At 44.4% G+C, this 13,155-nt stretch overlaps 1 protein-coding gene across 1 annotated transcript in view; it reads left to right on the top strand.

Moving 5' to 3' along the window:
* VRK2 (VRK serine/threonine kinase 2) overlaps positions 1 to 13,155 on the top strand; it is a 50,065-nt gene that overhangs the window by 17,413 nt on the left and 19,497 nt on the right. The window contains exon 7 of the mRNA XM_056853119.1: positions 4,697 to 4,829. Coding sequence (XP_056709097.1) covers positions 4,697 to 4,829 — 133 coding nt within the window. The remainder of the gene's footprint in view (positions 1 to 4,696; positions 4,830 to 13,155) is intronic.

Raw genomic sequence — 13,155 nt, forward strand, 5'->3', positions numbered from 1 at the left:
AAGCATCCATAATCTCTTTTAATAATAAAATCATGTAACTGGAAGAAGTTTAATCTGTACACAAAAGAGGTTAACAGTTTTGAGACATACTTCTTTTAGGACTCTTTTGGCAATAAAATATGGCCAGCTATGGGCCTGCAAATTTGCTTTGACTCCTCACCTTCTTATCTCCAAGTCCTCAGTAATTATGGGGAGGGGGGATCTCCTATTGTGCTAGGATTTGAAATGCTGCTTCTTGCTCCAAAAAGGTTTAGCAGAGAGGCATGAGGAATCTGACCTCTGCTCTCCAGTGTTCTGCTCTTCCAGTGATGGAAAGAGGGGAACTATGTCATGATGCGCAGTTGAGCAGAGGATTTGTCGAGGCTTGCATCCAACATGTTCTTGAAGTTATGCATTGCAAGGAAAGTTCTAATTAGAAAAAGAGTTGGTTTTTTTATCCCGATTTTCTCTCCCTTTAAGCAGTCACAAACCGGCTTACAATCACCTTCCCTTTCTCTCCACACAACAGGTAAGTGGGGCTGAGAGAGTTCTGAGAGAACTGTGACTAGCCCAAGGTCACCCAGCAGGCTTCGTGTAGAGGAGGGGGGAAACCAACCCGGTTCACCAGATTAGAGCCCGCAGCTCCTAACCACTACACCACATTGGCTCTTACATCCTGCCCTTCTTCCATCCTGGAACTTGGGGTAGCTCACCCAAGGGGTCTTATTGAAATCCCATCCAGGCCCATATTGGATTATCTTCAGGATAGGTTGCTGCATTGTGTGCATTCCAACCATACCCTCGGACTTAGTGGATGTTGGTCAAACTGTTTGTTTAACTGTTTGTTATTTGCTTTTGCTCATGTTTTCATCTCGGGGGCCCTGGGAATGTAGTAGGAGTCGCCTGCTTTGTAACTGGCATTCAGTACCTGAAACATCCATAACTTTCTTTTTCAAAGACCTTCAAGGAACGTGATTTTACAAAGCTAGGCAACTGATTCCCTTTACTAAATTGCTCACACAGTTGGGAAGCTCTTCCTCATGTATAACGTCGTCGCTTCAAAGAGGCAGCACCTTGTCTTAGGGTCAGACAGTGGGGCGAAAGGGGGCTCCCCTGTGTTTGAGATGACTTTATGGCAACCTCCTTGTCCTGGGAAAGGAGTTGCTTTGATTTACTTCGGAAGGCACCCTTTTTAAAAAGGCATTTTACATTTAAATTAAGTCTAAATTGCAGCTGGCTGGCCAAGTGTTTTTTTTATTTTAAAGCAAATGGCCTTTTCCCCTAGATCGACATGATATTTGGGAAAGGCCGCCTCCCATGTTGTGAAGCTCCAATGAGACGGTGGATTCAGTCTGTTCCACTAAGTCGCTTCCTCTGTCACACTGACTTGATGCATTATTGTCTCCGGGCTCAGCTAGGCTGGGTACCAAGCAACACGAATCCACTGGAGGATACAGGAGAAAATAGAGTCGGTCAACCTGACAAAGCTTTTATGCCTTGTCCCAGTTTTCCAAACATTGCCTCCAGTCTTTAATCTTTGTATCACAGTTTGTACAGGACATCAGGTGAGAAATATAATCAGTATAATCTTTAAAAAAAAAAAAAAAAGCCGTTGCCCCTGCAGGAAGAGAGAGCTGCAGTCCCAATACCACACAAATCAGCACAGGAGATGCCGGAGCAAGAAACGGTTAAAGTCAGAGACAGCCATCCTAAAATAGTAAAGCTGCCTGGAGCACAAACAGGAATCAGTAATTTTAACAGAATCAGCTACAAGATAGCCTCTCTTCTCCTTTCATTTTTTTTTTTAAGGAGACAAGGAAAAGAAGCCCATCAAGAGCAATATAATTAAATTAAGTGCCAGGTCACTCTTAACGCTGCTCATATTTTTTCAGGGCAGGAATTTGCCTCCCAGGAGAACACAAAACTAGTTAAAAGAGTGACACAGAAACTAGTTTTTGAATTTAGAAGCTACAGATTGGGAGCTGCGGTTTGTCTTTGGCCGTGGCTATTGTTGAAAAGAATCTGCTTCAAAGGTGTGGTTGAAAGTGGCTTTGTGAAATGGTTAAGAGTTCCTTGTTTAGAGCTGTTGGCAGGAGAAGCAGGAACATGTTTGGAATCCAGCTTCTGGCAAAGATTTAGGCGCACCCCTCAGAAACTCATGCTCATTGGCTTTGTACTAGGGAGTGCATGGGTCTTGTCTTCCTGGCTCTGTGCAGTTTAGACAGATGAAGTCATTGTATATGGCCTAAGTGACAAGATAGTTGAATGGGTCACCATAATGTCCCGTACCTCTTTCCCACAGTTCACTCCCTCTGCTCCTCTGCTTGTACTTGTTGGATGCGATGGTCTCCGAGTTCCATTTCTTCTTTCACTGCCATTTTGGGTACTGAGCATTTGTTCTAATGAGCAGGGCATCAGTGGGTTTGTGGAATGGGATCTTGGATTTGTTTGAACCAGTTTCCACTGCAGAACGCTGGTCACAGACATTTGACAACTGAGTAGAAAACTCTGTCCCGGCTGGCCACACAATCCACTGCTTGGTAAAAACGAAGCGCGTAGGAGAGCTCTTGCAGCAAGTGGAGAGCTACAGTTTATGCCTGCTAGCTATAGTATGCACTTGCAGTCTGTTGTTTGTTTCTACTACACCTTTCATTTATTTCTGCATTGTCATATATGTTGTAGGGCTGTGATCCCTCAATATGGTGCTCGCTAATGAGTTTCTTGGCACCTATTTGCTTCATACCCAATGTAGTGAACAACTCGTGGCTTTCCTTTACTTCCTTGGAGTAAAAGGTACTTCAGAAGACCCAGGAGGTATCCTGTTTGGGTCTGTAGGGAGCTCTTGTTCAGAAATAGTTGCTTACCTCACACGAGGCTGCTTGGCGTGGAACCTCCCAACATTTTGTGGCCAGTCCTAACTTCTGCGGTGATGATTTTGTGGTTGCAGCCACTACCATGGTAGACGAGATGGACCATGGGTCTGATCCAGTATGACTGCTGTTGTTTTATTGTTCTGCCAAGCTTTGAAATGGGTGCTTATTCTTTTAAGACTCCTTACTACTGTCTGATGATTGTATACTTTTGTAATTGTTGTATGTTTCTGTAGTTTGTTATGAGAACTTATTGTGGTTTCAATTGTGCAAACTATCTTGAGATATGTTTGGGTGGGAAGGTGGGATTTGAATAGAAGTAATAGGTTATGGCTTGGTAGTAGAGCCCCTGTTTTGCATCTAGAAGATCAGCACTTAGAGCATTGGACAAGAACCAGGGAAACTCAGGTCAAAATCCCTACTTGGTTTAGAAACTCACTGAGTGACTTTGTGACAAACAGTCACCCTAACTTACCTTATAGGGTTGCTATAAGGATAAAATGGATGAAAGGAGAACCATTAATGTTGCTCTGAGCTCCTTCGGGGGAGTGCAGGATAGACATGGAGTGATAGATCGACCCCAGGTTCAATCTTTGACATATCCAGTTAAAGGATCTTGAGTGGCCGGTGTTGCAGAACAAGTTTTTCTTTCTGAAGCTATGGAGAGCAACTGCCAGTTGGAGGAAACTACTGAGCTAGATAGACAAATGGTCTTCCTGAATATAAGGCAGCATCATAATAACATTGCGAACATGTGCCAAGGAATAGAAGGGAAGTACGGGATGAGGGGGAAATGTAGACCACTGCTGAAAAATGCACTTTTATGCTTCTGAGTACATTGGGTTTAGGTAAGGCTCTGATCCAGTTGGATAAAAATGAGGAGCAGAAAGAATTCAGATGGAAGGGAAGCATGAAAAGTGGCTTCTTGTTTTCTTCTTGTTGTTTTCCCCATGTGCTGTGGATGCTTCCAAAACAGTATTGAACTTTTATCATTCCTTACCATTGATAATGGTAGAGAAGCTGCTTGTTTCATACCTTTTGTGGAGTTTGGCCCGCATTTTGTTCCAGGGCTGTTCTAAAGAGGGCTTTGATGGTTTTTCCCCCCACGGCTGATTTGTTCAGCATGCACGCTTGTTAAATACTGAGAGACGGGTAAGAAGGGGAAAGGGTTCTAACACATCAGCTGGTTATCACCACCTCTGTACTCCCGTTTTTAAATCTGTTGAATTCAGACGTGGCAAAATTAATGGCAGGTTTTCAGGAAGACATGCTGTCCCTTTGGGGGAGGGTGTGCATCCCAGAACCTTCTGAAGGCTCTGAGAGAAGTCTGCAGCCTCTCTCTTTCCCCCCCCCCCCATAGAAATTAGTATGTGAGTCCCTGTTTGTGAAACTTTTTCTTCTGCTCTTTTCTGTAACCGTGGCCGTTATGAACTTGTTGAAGGGCTGGCTGTTGAAAGATTGGATCTGTCTGGTCTGTGTGTGTGAGTGTGTTTAGTAAGGAGGAGAAGGGGTCCCATAAGCAGCATGAAGACAGATAAAAGACATATTGCACTTTATGATGTCTAGATGCCCACCTGGAGAGAAGAGAGCTTAGGAACAAAATAGGCTGAAATCCTATTGTACTCTGAAATATGATGGGGTATAGGAGACAAGCCATTGAGAAGGGGGGGAGGGTAGATGTTACAGCCCCCAGATGTATATATTTTATCCTGAGGTGCCATTTGGATTAATAAAATGCAGATCTTAGAGTGTCCTTAAGCCACCATTTTCCTCCAGCTTAATTAGAAAGGTTATACTTTTCAGAGGACAAAAACAGCATTATTCATTTTTCTGTTCATGTCTTCCAGGTTTATCTTGCAGATTATGGACTCGCCTACAGATATTGTCCCAATGGGAACCACAAAGAGTATCGAGAAAATCCTAAAAAGGGCCATAATGGGACAATAGAGTTTACCAGCTTAGATGCCCACAAGGGAGTAGGTAGGTTTTTCTTTTACCCTTCCCCCCCCTTCCCCCTCTTTCAAACATTTCAGAAGAAATGAGCAGTCAGGCTGCGTGAAGCATACAAGAATAGCAGTGGATTTCAGTGCGGCTTTATGTGCCCATGTGTGGTGACCTCCTGTCCTGCTCGGGTCAATGTGGTTATCCCTGCTGTGGGAAAGGAGGATATGATATAAAGCAGAGTACATTCTGAGGAAGGCTGCAAGGCAAGCCCCCCCTTTTAAATGTGACCATTGAATGTGCTTTGTTGTTATGCACTGTAGGGATTTAGCTGGGAGCTCCATGGGTTGGGTGGCAGTTCCCTTTGCCCCTGGAGCTGCTGATCATTGGAATACTGTTGCTGTAGGTGCAGTCTTCCTGGTCCTGGTGGTCAGGTGAGCCTGATGATGCTGCCTGCTGTACAGCCCCAAGGACTGCTGTGCTGCCTTAGGCTCGGCTCCTGGGGGTGCCCCTTAGAGTGTCCCTCAAAATTTCCTGGCTGTCGCTTGGCCTTTCGCTCCAGGTATTCAGTTGGGACTGGGCACCTGATATGTGGCCATCTTTGGTTCTGTTTCTCTCTCAAGATGAAATTGCGCAAGTTGTACAGGGGAAAAAATACAGCTGTGTTTATTCCCAGAGTGGCTAGAATTTGGTTGCAGCTTCTCAGCGCATGTGCACACTGGGGAATAGGCAAGTCTAAGAATGGCTTTATACCTCACAGTGCAGTGAAATGCAGATGCATGAATGCATTTGCAGGTTTGCGAGAGTGAATGAGGCCAGTGTTGTAGAGCATTGTGCAAGTAATATTCTTGCCCTAACATATATATGATTGTTGAAAGGTGTGTACTTTTTGGCCTTTTATTTATCTTGTTTATACCCCCCTTTTCTCCCAAGTGGAGACCCAAAGTGGCTTGCAGCATTCTCGCTGCACTTTGTCCTCACAGCAAGAGGTCATCTGGAGATTTGGGCTGAGTTTCCGCCAATATACGAATGACACTCAGCTCTGCTTCACTCTTCCAGCGGATTGTGGGGAAGTTGTGGAAACTGAACAGCTACATGGAGGCAGTTTTGGGATGAATGAGGGCTAGCAAACTGAAACCTAATCCTGACAAAACAAAGGTGCCACTGGTGGGGAGGAAGGTTGGACCCAGGAATTGAGATCTCTCATGTTCTGGATGGGATTGCACTCCCCCTAAAGGAACAGGTTTGTCGATGGGTGTGCTGCTGGATCCAGGCCTCCCATTGGAGAAACAGTTGGCAGCTGAGGCCCAGGGGTGCATTTCTCCAGCTTTGACTGGTGAGCCAGCTGCATGCCTTCCTGGGCAGGAAAGATCTTGCCACTGTGGTGCGTGGTTGGTAACATCTTGATTAGATTACTGCCATGTGCTTTACATAGTGCCACCCTTGAAGAGTGTTCTGAAGCTGCAGTTGGTACAGAATGCTACGGCCAGAATATTGACTGAAGGGGGTTGTGGGGGCCATATCACTCCAGTCCTGTTCCACCTACACCGGCTCCCAGTTTTCTTCCTGGCCCAATTTGAGGTTCAGTTATTGACCTTTAAAGCCCTATATGGCTTGGGGGCATAAACATACCTGAAGGACCACCTTCTCCCATATGAACCTGCCCATCCACTCCGGTCATCTTTGGAGGCCCTGCTTCAGGTGCTTTGCCATCTGAGGGTAGACGGGTGGCAACCTGACAAAAGGAACTTCTTGGTCATTGTGCTGAAACTTTGGAACTCCCTCCCTAAGGAGGTTTGTCCATCTCTCTCAACCATCGTCTTCAGCCAGTGGGTGAAGACTTTTTTTATTTTGTTTGACATTTCCCCAGCTCACTCTTGTTGGCCCTCTCCCTTGTTCTGTTAATGTGTGTTTGTCTGTTTATATGTTTTATTTAATTGTTTAAATGTTTTATATGTTATTTATTTTAAATGCTGTTTTAATGTCTAAAATCTTTAAATGGTGAAATGGTTTAATGTTTTGATGTTTGCTGCCTTGGGAACCCTACTTGAGTGGAAAGGCAGGATAGAAATGTTTTAAATAAAATAAAGAATAAATAAAACAACCTTGCGATGTAGGTTAGGTTGAAATTATGTGACTGGCCCAAAGTAGTAGTTCACCTGTGTCCACCATCGATCCCACATGGTCAAGGCGGTAGGGCTGAGCCCTACGGTTCCCCAGGTGGGGTAGCAGTGCAGCCCAGCAGCCTGTTCCAAGCAAGTAGCAGCGCAACTCAAATTGGCAGGTGTCGCATGGCTTTCCCTTGCTGTTTCCAGACCTGGCCAGTCCCTCATCTCACACTGTGAGGACTGCAGAAGTCCCCTTAGACATGGCCTGCTGGCTGCCAGTTAGTCTTTTCCAACTCTGTTATACTGTGATTTGTGGCAAGATGACTCTTAATTATGTTTGCTGCGCTAAATATCTCAAGGAATCCTGTTGCTAGCTGTGTAAAGTGTTAACTTCCCCCCCCCCCCAAAAAAGCTCTTTTTTTCCAGTAGCCTTTCATATATCTTACTTATTTAAACTCACTTTGACGGTATTGGAAACACATTTGCAGGTAAATTACATACATAGTCCTTTTATTGGATATCGATTGTACTGCCTTGCATTCCAAGGCAGACTTAATTCAACAATTCCCTAATTAGTTAAAGTCATAACCTGTGTCTTGTATTCATTTACCATTAATTAAACCTCAGCTGTTTATTACACTGCAGTCCAAATTCAATAGCAGGCCCATGGAGCCATAGAAAAGGGAGTGGAAGGTCAATATTGGAAATATATGGCACGGTGTGTCCCCCTCCCCCAATGGCTGGCTGCATTGCTCGCAATCAATATGGTCAATGCAACACGACTTTCTTAGTTGCTATGTCAGCAAGACAAAAAGTCAATTCTAATGTTATGCTAGTGTGAAAAAATACAGGTGATTATTGCCAAACTTTTGTTAACTTGAGATATTTCAGCCTCTTTGGAGTGACGCCCGCAACTCCCTCCCCAGATGGCTGTGGGATGCCACCTTCCCTCTGTTCCTTCATCAAAGCTCTGCTCTTCCATTGAGCCTTTAATCTCGACCATTAGCATTCTCCCCCATTTTCCCTTGTACATATTCACTCCCTTTAGCCTTGCCACCATTTTCCAACTTGCTTTCTGTTGAAACTTAGATGACCAGCTCCTAGGGGTGGGGCAGGGATACATGGAGCTGCCTTGGACCAAGTCAGATCATTGGTCCATGTACCCAGTATGGTCTGTTCCAACTGGTTGTGGCTCTCCAGGAAAGAGGTCTCCCAGTCTTGTCTCTTGAGATCCTTTATTTGGAAACGCCAGGGGTTGAACCTGGGACCATCTGCATGCAAAGTACGTATTCTGCTGTTGAACTATTGCCCCACCCCTTAAAGCATAATGTTACAAGAAAACTTGTATACCTAAAGGAGCAGGATTTTTAAAAAATATTTCTCCTCCCTCCTCCTCCTGCTGCCCAGTTTTAGTAGAGAGAGTCTACAAACATTTGCGAACGTTAATAGCCGCTGAACTGTTATCTTAAACTAATACTTTCTAACGAGTTTTACTTGGCACAAACAACTATATATTATTGCTTTTTCTATTAAAAGGACCATTGACCATGTAATGTAGAGGCTTTGATAATTTGCCAGCACTGTTAAGACCTGCAGTCATTTAACGCTGGTCATTAGGAAAAACGAAATGGGACTCCGCGCGACTCTGATGCTGAGACGATTGCGCTGTTTGACCCGCTGGAGACGTTTTAGGAGTGAAGAGGCTGTAATGGGCAAGCAGTTCTTGACCCGTGCCGTGGGATAAGGACGACAGAAATCTGTTAAATCCACTGATGCTGTGAGCTCTTTGGCTGCAGGCATGCCGGGCCTGCGAGAGGAACTTTCTCCGTTCGTACAGGAATTATTGGGTGAAAAACGAGAAGTGGGGGGTGCTGGTTGGATGGCATCGGAGCTCTTGCTGTGTCAGAGTGGCGTAGGAACAAGCATCAGAATAAGGCTGAGCATCATATCCCAGCCACTCAGACCTACATTCTGTGACAAAATGGAAGTGTAAAATGAAGTCTGTTTCGATAATTTGTTCCATGTGGTATCATTTTTGGTTAGAGGGGATTGACAAAAGAGAGTACACATTGGGGGGAAGGGAGGGGTCCACATTCATGAGAGCTAGAAACTTTTTTGTTTAAGAAAATGTCCTGTGAATTCCTTAGGGTGGCCAGCTCTGTGCCAGAGCTCGGCTTTATTGTGAGCCCCTTTTAGGGCCTGTTGTGCCCAAGAATGGCAGGATAGATATTTGCTAGATCAACATTTGGGGTGGGAAGTACCCCTCTTGTCTGCGATGTTCCCCTTCTTGGAGAAGATGATGGGAAGTCTCCCCAGTGCAAGACTCTCTGTTCCCTTTGGATCACAGCTGGTGTCTTTTAATAGCTTGGCCCTTTAAGAGGAGCTGCTTTAGAATCCGGCAAGGTGAGACTTTTAGCAGGGAAACAGAGTCCTAATGAGCACCACCGCCACTGTGGACAGGTTGTCCTTGATCGCTGTAGGGGGACTTGCTGTCTCTGATTCTCTTCAGACAATCAAAGGTACAGGGAAAGGGGCTGCCATTTTTAAGTATGATTGCAATTTGGCAGTAGTGTGGTCTTTATTTAGTTTTTGCAACTTTTCATTTCCAAGGGTATTGTAGTGTTTTTTAGCCCACAGCCACAACGTAGGCTGTGTTTCTTCCTCTGTGTGTGATATTTTTAAGAGGGCTCTCAAAGGCATACCTGTAGTGAGCACTGTGCCTCCTGTGCTAAAATAAGGAATTAAACTTCTGGGCCAGAGCAGTCTAGGGGTAGGCAATGGGGGGTGGGGGGGGGGAAAGCTGGATTCTGCAGTTGTATACAGATTGAGCCAAATGCTTCATAAGAGAAGAGGGCTGCGTGCAGTATTCCAAATGCAGCTGTATTATGATTTTAGCCATCACATGTGCAAGCCTAATTTTCCATGATGCTTTCAGCTGACACAAGTGAGAACATGTGATCATTCTAGCTCTATCTGAAGAAGTGAGCTGTGGCTCACGAAAGCTCATACCCTGCCAGAAATTGTGTTAGTCTTTAAGGTGCTACTGGACTCTTGCTAACGCGGCTACCCATCATGACCTATGGTCCAGTGAGATATGATGGGCTTGACTTTGCCCTCTTTCATTGTTACCTTGCCATCATTGTTCATGTACGTTTATCTCCTCCCACATGTCCTTATCCCTCCCATTATGCATGAAAAAGATACCTCAGTAGCATGTGAGTTGAAGTGGTGTAACATTGGAAGGGACCTTGAGACCTGAAGTCTACCCAGGTGGCTGGTCCAAAGACCTGAACACACATTAAGGTTTTCCCCTTCCCTTCTCCATTGCTTGCTGCTTGAAATGGAGAATTTTTTAGATGTGGTTGGCAACATGGTGCTTCAGACTGATCTGCGTAAAAACAAGTTCCCGTTGTCCATGTGCATACATGAGTATGGTGAACCGTAGGCTCCTTCTCATGCAGAATAACAACCTACCTTGTAGCAAATATATGACAAAAACCAGTGTAAAGCCATAAAACGTACTATATAAATAATGAACATTTAGCATGTTCATTACCACGCTCTTTGGTTTCCCAAATTAATCTTCTTATGATGTGAACTGATGGTCTAAGTGTCTCTCTGTGTTTATAACATGGATTCTGCCCAGATCCTATTGAACACACACTTTGCAAACTGCGTTGTGTAAGTAGTGTTAGTTTTCCTGCTTGTTCCTTGATAATTAAAGAGAATTATACGTACGTCAAGCATACCTCTTAAAAATTTGTTACATTGTTAGTAGTGTTAAAAAGTAATATTTGGATCAATGTACCGTATGGATTTTTGTAGATTTTCTACTCACTGAGGCATGCAGTCAATACCTAATTTCTCCGGAGATATACTGCGCTTAACGTATCGAACTTCTTTTAAATACTCTAGGCCCTGCACACCAAGTGCATGAGACCAGTTTTAATTTGCTATCATTGATGAACATAAGAAGAATATGAACTGTCTGAATTAAATTTCTGCCTCTGTGTATATGAGGAAGGGGGGGTCAAAATGCCCCTTCTGTCCTATTCCTTAAACAAGTAAATTACATAACTAATGTTAACAGATTTGCTCTTTTCTCTGAGAGAGGCAGAAATCAACATCTCAATATTCTTTATTAATTTGGCAAAGCCATGCCGAAGTGCTTTCCTTGAGGTGCTTTATAGCGATATTGGAGCTTGAATTTTAAAAGGATCTCAGTTTTGCTAAGTGCACAGATAATGCAAATGAAATGTACTCTGATGTGCCACTAGCTTGCACATTATTGCAGAGGCTGAAACACAAGTGGCAAGAGCAAGCTCCGTATCTGTCTGGGTCTCCCAAGTGTGGACTCATTCTGAATGGAAGTATGGGGTGGGGTGAGCTCAATGGTGTGATCTCATAAAGTTTGCATTAATTTACTGTATGAGGTATGTGATTTTCTGTGGTTGGGGAGGGGAGAGGCTGTTAGCAAGTCTCCCCCACCCTCCTGAAGGCTTTGTTAGACATGGCGCCATTTTAGTCTGACCCAAAATAAAATGCCTCTGTTGCTGTCCTCACCCTGACTATAATTTTTTGCTTACGACGGTGCAGCCACCATTTGGCTAGACTAAAAGCAGTAGTCACTAACGTGTTCATTACCTTGTGGCAGTAGAAACACTGCATTCTGATGAACCTGTTCTAAGTATTGTTACCATAATACTTTCAGTGAGGAGGGTTTCTTTTTTCGTTATTCTCTAAATGTGTGGTGGGAAAGAGCTCAGTTCCACCAAACCAAACCAATAGAGAAAGTGTGTATTTTTACTTTCAGATGCATTGGTTGCTCCTCTGCTTCCCCTTGTGCGGGTTGAATCTTACCCAGAACACTGGCTTTAATGTCGTAGGGGGTACAGAGTGCAGTTTGGGCAGGGTTCTGGGTGGGGGGGTGGGGATTAGGTGATTGAGGCAATCTACTAGTGCCCTTTGAGAAGTAGGCGAGTGTGCCCTCAAACCCCCCCAACATACCACTGTGGCTACAGTGTAAAATGTTGGGGGGGGGGGAATGTGTCCTAATGAAGTTTATTTACACTTATTATTTCCTCACTGAGGAACCCCTGATAAACTTCTGAGCCAGGGCACTGCATCCAGACTAGCACTTCTGAGGATGCAAGAACTTCGATCCATGGAGTGTGATTTTCTTGTCCCCTCTCCTCCTGCAACAGCCCAAAACGCTCCCCAGAACTTGGGTCCCCTCTCTCCCAGGGGTTTTTGGTGGCATTTTGGGCTCCAGGGAGATGCTAGTCTGGATCCAACTCCCTGTTTTAAAACCACTGTGTTGCAGGAATGCAATTCCTTGGCCAGCGTTTTAACAGCTGTGCCTTCTCCAACTACCCTTTCCCATACTATTGGAGAAGTTCTGGACATCCTTAAAGGTCCTGTGAAACAAAAAAATCTTGTGGCACCTAAAAGACCGGCTAAATTACTTGGGCATAAGCTTTTGATAGTTGGAGAGACAGTAAGGTTGCAGAGGATGTTGCCTGGGAGCTCACTGGTGGAGCTCTGTGGGGTGACCTCTGTAAAGACCTGGGTTCAATCCTGGCATCTAGGCTAGTCATCTGCCAAAGGGAGCCACTGTAGTTCAGGAGAGATGATAGCAGGCCAATTAGGGTGTAGATTTTTCTTGCTGTGTTCATTGCTCAGCCCATTTCTAAAGGAGCATTGTTTTGCAGTCCTAGACATTTCATGTGTTGTCCACTCCAGTTCCAATCCTAAGGCAGAATACATAAACATAAATGTATACTCAACACATGGGCAGGGGGGCAGGAATTCCAAGTGGACTAACACAGCTTGTATAAGTTTCATTTATCGAGAAGGCTTACCGTTCTCTGAGACTTGCAAAAGAATAGTTTTTCAGCATATACTTCCCTGTCACTTAAGAATCTCTGGAGAAACCCTTTCCTATGCGCCCTATCCTCAGAGGCAGGACCTTCTCTGTGGTGGTACCTTGCCTCTGAAACTCTCCTGCTGGTAGTTACCCTTTCTACTGTGATATGAAAATGTCCCCCCGCCCCATCTATGTGGGTGTTTTTCTCCCCATCATGTTTTCTTTGCAGGTAGTTGTATTGTATTTTAATACAGCTTTTTTCCCCCTTAAAAAAAGACCTCAAGAGTTGTGAGATGAAAAAAAAAAGTACAAAAAAAAAGAGTTGTGAGATGAACAATGTTTAAATCTATGAGATGCATATTAATGAAGTGGCCCTTATGCCCTTTCTAAG

Source organism: Euleptes europaea, chromosome 7 (assembly GCF_029931775.1).
Source record: "Euleptes europaea isolate rEulEur1 chromosome 7, rEulEur1.hap1, whole genome shotgun sequence".
NCBI classification, from domain to species: domain Eukaryota; kingdom Metazoa; phylum Chordata; class Lepidosauria; order Squamata; family Sphaerodactylidae; genus Euleptes; species Euleptes europaea.